Source organism: Sycon ciliatum, chromosome 10 (assembly GCF_964019385.1).
Source record: "Sycon ciliatum chromosome 10, ocSycCili1.1, whole genome shotgun sequence".
Classification (NCBI taxonomy): Eukaryota; Metazoa; Porifera; class Calcarea; order Leucosolenida; family Sycettidae; genus Sycon; species Sycon ciliatum.
In genome coordinates, this window is record NC_088652.1 from 8,515,279 (window position 1) to 8,522,240 (window position 6,962).

Consider the following 6,962-nt stretch of genomic DNA (forward strand, 5'->3'; position numbering starts at 1 on the left):
TAGTAGTAGTAGTAGTAGTAGTAGTAGTAGTAGTAGTAGTAGTAGTAGTAGTAGTAGTAGTAGTAGTAGTAGTAGTAGTAGTAGTAGTAGTAGTAGTAGTAGTAGTAGTAGTAGTAGTAGTAGTAGTAGTAGTAGTAGTAGTAGTAGTAGTAGTAGTAGTAGTAGTAGTAGTAGTAGTAGTAGTAGTAGTAGTAGTAGTAGTAGTAGTAGTAGTAGTAGTAGTAGTAGTAGTAGTAGTAGTAGTAGTAGTAGTAGTAGTAGTAGTAGTAGTAGTAGTAGTAGTAGTAGTAGTAGTAGTAGTAGTAGTAGTAGTAGTAGTAGTAGTAGTAGTAGTAGTAGTAGTAGTAGTAGTAGTAGTAGTAGTAGTAGTAGTAGTAGTAGTAGTAGTAGTAGTAGTAGTAGTAGTAGTAGTAGTAGTAGTAGTAGTAGTAGTAGTAGTAGTAGTAGTAGTAGTAGTAGTAGTAGTAGTAGTAGTAGTAGTAGTAGTAGTAGTAGTAGTAGTAGTAGTAGTAGTAGTAGTAGTAGTAGTAGTAGTAGTAGTAGTAGTAGTAGTAGTAGTAGTAGTAGTAGTAGTAGTAGTAGTAGTAGTAGTAGTAGTAGTAGTAGTAGTAGTAGTAGTAGTAGTAGTAGTAGTAGTAGTAGTAGTAGTAGTAGTAGTAGTAGTAGTAGTAGTAGTAGTAGTAGTAGTAGTAGTAGTAGTAGTAGTAGTAGTAGTAGTAGTAGTAGTAGTAGTAGTAGTAGTAGTAGTAGTAGTAGTAGTAGTAGTAGTAGTAGTAGTAGTAGTAGTAGTAGTAGTAGTAGTAGTAGTAGTAGTAGTAGTAGTAGTAGTAGTAGTAGTAGTAGTAGTAGTAGTAGTAGTAGTAGTAGTAGTAGTAGTAGTAGTAGTAGTAGTAGTAGTAGTAGTAGTAGTAGTAGTAGTAGTAGTAGTAGTAGTAGTAGTAGTAGTAGTAGTAGTAGTAGTAGTAGTAGTAGTAGTAGTAGTAGTAGTAGTAGTAGTAGTAGTAGTAGTAGTAGTAGTAGTAGTAGTAGTAGTAGTAGTAGTAGTAGTAGTAGTAGTAGTAGTAGTAGTAGTAGTAGTAGTAGTAGTAGTAGTAGTAGTAGTAGTAGTAGTAGTAGTAGTAGTAGTAGTAGTAGTAGTAGTAGTAGTAGTAGTAGTAGTAGTAGTAGTAGTAGTAGTAGTAGTAGTAGTAGTAGTAGTAGTAGTAGTAGTAGTAGTAGTAGTAGTAGTAGTAGTAGTAGTAGTAGTAGTAGTAGTAGTAGTAGTAGTAGTAGTAGTAGTAGTAGTAGTAGTAGTAGTAGTAGTAGTAGTAGTAGTAGTAGTAGTAGTAGTAGTAGTAGTAGTAGTAGTAGTAGTAGTAGTAGTAGTAGTAGTAGTAGTAGTAGTAGTAGTAGTAGTAGTAGTAGTAGTAGTAGTAGTAGTAGTAGTAGTAGTAGTAGTAGTAGTAGTAGTAGTAGTAGTAGTAGTAGTAGTAGTAGTAGTAGTAGTAGTAGTAGTAGTAGTAGTAGTAGTAGTAGTAGTAGTAGTAGTAGTAGTAGTAGTAGTAGTAGTAGTAGTAGTAGTAGTAGTAGTAGTAGTAGTAGTAGTAGTAGTAGTAGTAGTAGTAGTAGTAGTAGTAGTAGTAGTAGTAGTAGTAGTAGTAGTAGTAGTAGTAGTAGTAGTAGTAGTAGTAGTAGTAGTAGTAGTAGTAGTAGTAGTAGTAGTAGTAGTAGTAGTAGTAGTAGTAGTAGTAGTAGTAGTAGTAGTAGTAGTAGTAGTAGTAGTAGTAGTAGTAGTAGTAGTAGTAGTAGTAGTAGTAGTAGTAGTAGTAGTAGTAGTAGTAGTAGTAGTAGTAGTAGTAGTAGTAGTAGTAGTAGTAGTAGTAGTAGTAGTAGTAGTAGTAGTAGTAGTAGTAGTAGTAGTAGTAGTAGTAGTAGTAGTAGTAGTAGTAGTAGTAGTAGTAGTAGTAGTAGTAGTAGTAGTAGTAGTAGTAGTAGTAGTAGTAGTAGTAGTAGTAGTAGTAGTAGTAGTAGTAGTAGTAGTAGTAGTAGTAGTAGTAGTAGTAGTAGTAGTAGTAGTAGTAGTAGTAGTAGTAGTAGTAGTAGTAGTAGTAGTAGTAGTAGTAGTAGTAGTAGTAGTAGTAGTAGTAGTAGTAGTAGTAGTAGTAGTAGTAGTAGTAGTAGTAGTAGTAGTAGTAGTAGTAGTAGTAGTAGTAGTAGTAGTAGTAGTAGTAGTAGTAGTAGTAGTAGTAGTAGTAGTAGTAGTAGTAGTAGTAGTAGTAGTAGTAGTAGTAGTAGTAGTAGTAGTAGTAGTAGTAGTAGTAGTAGTAGTAGTAGTAGTAGTAGTAGTAGTAGTAGTAGTAGTAGTAGTAGTAGTAGTAGTAGTAGTAGTAGTAGTAGTAGTAGTAGTAGTAGTAGTAGTAGTAGTAGTAGTAGTAGTAGTAGTAGTAGTAGTAGTAGTAGTAGTAGTAGTAGTAGTAGTAGTAGTAGTAGTAGTAGTAGTAGTAGTAGTAGTAGTAGTAGTAGTAGTAGTAGTAGTAGTAGTAGTAGTAGTAGTAGTAGTAGTAGTAGTAGTAGTAGTAGTAGTAGTAGTAGTAGTAGTAGTAGTAGTAGTAGTAGTAGTAGTAGTAGTAGTAGTAGTAGTAGTAGTAGTAGTAGTAGTAGTAGTAGTAGTAGTAGTAGTAGTAGTAGTAGTAGTAGTAGTAGTAGTAGTAGTAGTAGTAGTAGTAGTAGTAGTAGTAGTAGTAGTAGTAGTAGTAGTAGTAGCACGTGCAGGCTATGTGGCCAGATAGGTCACATCGCGCGTACCTGCCAAAACCGTCGCAGTGCCCACACCTCCACGCATGCCGGCAGAGAAGGCATCAGTACTGGCAGCACAGAGCGGAACAGCGGAGCTGAAGCTGACACTCATGCTCAACGTACCGATTCTGCACCAAAAGCGGCCCAGAGTTCGACCCACGCCAGCGCAGTATCCAAAACGGCCTCCGACGGTGCCAACAGCACGCCGAAAGAAGACCTGCTCCCCAGCTCGCACCCAAACGACCCAGTCCATGACCAGTACGACATTACATCGCCCACGTCGGCAACAAGCACGACTGTGCACCCCGGAACGCCGCCAAGGAGCACAGGTACAGCTACAGGTACGACAACATCCAACTCACCGCACACCGACACAACTACTCCTACCACCACAACATGCAATCACCCAGATTCGGCGCGTGCTGAAGACCTCCTCTTCTCACTGGTGACTAACACAGACACGTCTAAACAGCCAGTACACCCCTGGGTTACCTCCGAACGACGCAGGAGAACCAGTCCCAGTGCGGAATCTTCGCCTGATTTCAAAAATTCCAAAAAACAAAAAGAGAGCAACAGCATCGACCCTGGCCACTGCCAGCCCCTTGCCCCAGCACAGGGCTCACGCTTCAGCTCACTGGTGTCACAGGATACTCAATCCTAGCTTACAGTGACGTTGTTCTCCACACCTTTTACGTATTTCATTATTACTTCCTCCCTGCAATGAAGGGTAGCAAGCATCTTCGCATTCTCTGCACAAACGCTTTTGGCCTAGCAAGCAAACTTCCCGACCTACAGCACGCACTCCTGCAGCATCAGCCCAACGTCGCAATTGTGACAGAAACGAAGTTCACTGCGGAGAAAGTGCTTCCCTCTGACATTAGTTTCCCTGGATACAGCTCACCATTTTGGTTCGATAGAACGGCACATGGGGGAGGGGTAGCCATCTGGGTGAAGTCGTCACTCCCCTTCATGCTCATCCCTGAACTCATGTCCCCCGCACAAGAGATCATCTGGGTCTCTCTCCAGCTGGGCCCAGGTCTCCGCACCGTCTTGGGAGCAGTGTATCGGCCGGGGTCCTGTGCCCCTAGCGATCTCACCCTAATTGATCATCTCGACACCATCCTCCCAGAAGCTATACACCAGGGCTCCCACATTATCCTAGCTGGCGATTTCGACGTGCACAACCGGGCTTGGTTGAACAGCTCGAAAACTACGCCTGCAGGCGAGGCTCTCGAAGATACCTGCGCTGCCCATCTTCTTTTTCAGCACGTCACAGTACCGACCCGTGGAGACAACCCTCTAGACCTCATAATGTCAACGTTCACATCCCCAGTAACTACACGTATACTTCCGCCCCTCAGTCGATCTGATCATGCAGTTGTACTGTCAGACTTTTCTTCTGTGCTCCCTAGACGTGAACCGCCTGTTAAGCGAACAGTATTTCGCTACAACAGGGCAGACTGGGATCGCCTCAGGGCACACTTGGAATGGGGTAATATCATCACGGACGACCCAGAAACTTCGTGTGAGCAGGTTACCGCTTCGATAACTGCAGCTGTTGCACAGTTTGTCCCATCCAAAGTTCCTTTCCTTGCCGCCATGGTGGCTTGGGAATTGTAGTCCCCACCACTCTAAACCACCAGTACACCACTTCGAAGACCATCACAGCGCCTCTGGTGTAACGCATCTGTTCTCAGGCTCCCCTTGGCGACTCGTTGGACTGTATTCATTCCGCGAAGCGCAAGTTGTCGGCAGCGAGCAGACGTTCTATGAAGAGCAAAGTGCTTGATTTCCTTGCGGCGGCACCGGCAGAGCTCTCCTATTCTGGCCAATTGGCCTCCCAGCCGGGAGCGTCCAGTTGGCTGACTTGCCAGCCGATGAAGCGCCACGGATTCGCTCTGACTAAGGGTGAGTTCCGGGACGGCATTGCCCTTCGGTATGGCTGGCCATTGACTGGTCTTCCTAGTAGCTGTGCCTGCGGGGCCAGTTTCGATCTCTGCCACGCATTATCTTGTCCAAAGGGTGGCTTTCCAACATTGCGCCACAATGAGGTACGTGACGTCACCGCCAGCATGCTCCGGAGAGTGGCCAATAACGTTGCGGTGGAGCCTCATCTTCAGCCGGTCACTGGTGAGCGGTTTCGCCATCGGACGGCAGTATCAACTGACCAGGCACGGCTTGACATTGTGGCAGGCGGGGTGTGGGGCGGACGGTTTGAACGCTGCTTTTTTGATGTAAGGGTATTCAACCCATATGCAGCTTCGAACCGGTCGGCCCACATCCAATCTGCCTTCAACAAGCACGAAGCTGAGAAGCGACGCCATTATGCTGAACGAGTACGAGAGGTGGAGATGTCGAGTTTCACTCCACTTGTCCTGGCAACAACTGGTGGTATGGGCCGTGCTGCTACTGCTTTCTATCGGCCGCTGGCTGTCCTTATGGAGGAGCGTGGATCAGTTGGGTATCATACCCATATCTCGCTTATCCGGAGCCGGCTGGCCTTTGCTTTGCTGCGTGCTAACATCATGTGTCTGCGGGGGGGGGGGGGGGGGCTCGCTCACCATTTCCCTGGCATAGGGGGATGGATGACGCCTCTCCAGATGTTCCTGTTGCTGAAGCCCGCCTTGTTGGCAACTAGCTAACACAGGTAACGGATACTGACTGATCAACAGAGACTATCTCAAAAATGGAGTTGTCATTGTGTGCAGATTGTAAAGTTTCATTTTATTTTTATTTACATTTTTTGTTTTGTTTTGCTTTGCAGTTGTTGCCGCGGTCAGGCCAGTGAAATCATGTTCTGTGATTGCCCATATAAGAGGCTTAGGGGAAAAAAAAGTTCTGGAAACGAGGCCTTCCGATCCGGTATGGTGGACGCCTGAATGCACCCAGACCGAGAGGGAGAAGGAGAAGCGCTGGCGCGATTGGAGAAAACACCCTTATGACCCAGCACTTCAGCAGGCATTCACCAATTCCGTGACTGTAGCGATCGCCACCCAGTTCCGATCACGACGTGCAAAGGAGGACAGCCTCCGTCGCAGCCTTTCAACTGGGTCCCTCAGAGACAAACAGTGGTGGACGAAGTTGAAGAGCGCTGCAGGCAACCGCACACAGCCCGAAATTCCCCTAATTGTTGACTCTGACGGCCGCGAGTGGGCAACGAGCTCAGAGAAAGCAAAGGCATTCGCTCGCTTCTTCTCGAAAAAATGCAGCGTTGCCGGTCCGGACCTTGTGGAGGCTGACCTACCGGACCCTGCTCCCTCAGATGCTCCACCTCTTCGCACCATCCGCTTCCGCCCAGAGGCTGTGCGCCGCCTTCTGACAAAGCTCGACGTCTCCAAGGCTACAGGGCCTGACGCTATTTCTGCTCGCGTCCTTAAGGAATGTGCCCACGAGCTCGCAGAGCCACTGTCCAAGCTATTTGCCTTATGCTTCCGGTCTGGAGTCCAACCTAGAATGTGGAAGACGGCCAACGTGGTTCCGATCCACAAGCGATCTTCCCGCTCAACCTAAGAACTATAGGCCCGTATCCTTACTGTGCATAATCTTGAAACTCATGGAAACTCTAGTAAACAGACACATTGAAAACTATTTTGAGGACCACCATCTGCTCACGTCGCACCAGTTTGGATTTCGCAGAGGCCTCGGCACATCAGACGCTTTGCAAGCTCTCCAAACTGCCTGGGCAAGCGCTGTGGGCTGCGGAGGGGCGGCTCGTATCCTTGCTGTGGACATCGCAGGAGCGTTTGACCGTGTCTCTCATGTCGGCCTCCTCCACAAGGTGCGCAGCCTAGGCATCGAAGGTCCGCTCCAGAGATGGCTTGCCTCGTACCTGGACACCCGTTCATTACAGTGCCTTGTTGGAGGGCGAACGTCGGCTTCGTATATGACCTCCGCTGGAGTACCCCAGGGAAGCATTCTTGGTCCAACGCTTTTCCTGGCGTACGTCAACGACGCGCCAGACATTCTCGCTGACGGCGCCAGCTTGGAGGCCTATGCTGATGACACGACCTTATACAGCTTAGTCACCTCCCAGCAGACCCAGGAAGTCGCAGCGCAGTCACTGCAGGTGTCCGTTGACCGGCTGCACGAGTGGGGCCGTGCGTGGATGGATGGATGGGAGCTGCGCAGAGTCACCTCCAGCGTCTGAACAATGTTCAGCGCCGCGCACTCCATGCTATCGGCCCTGG

General features: G+C 46.6%; 1 protein-coding gene across 1 annotated transcript; it reads left to right on the plus strand.

Annotated features, from left to right (window-relative positions):
• Positions 1-1,990: 1,990 nt before the first annotated feature.
• Positions 1,991-6,285, plus strand: LOC135826609 (uncharacterized; the record flags this gene model as incomplete). Its single annotated transcript, XM_065339214.1, has 4 exons — positions 1,991-2,684; positions 2,916-3,250; positions 4,473-5,231; positions 5,665-6,285. Coding segments are annotated over 4 exons (2,409 nt in total), but the record flags the coding sequence as incomplete, so codon positions are not given.
• Between the last annotated feature and the right edge of the window lie 677 nt (positions 6,286-6,962).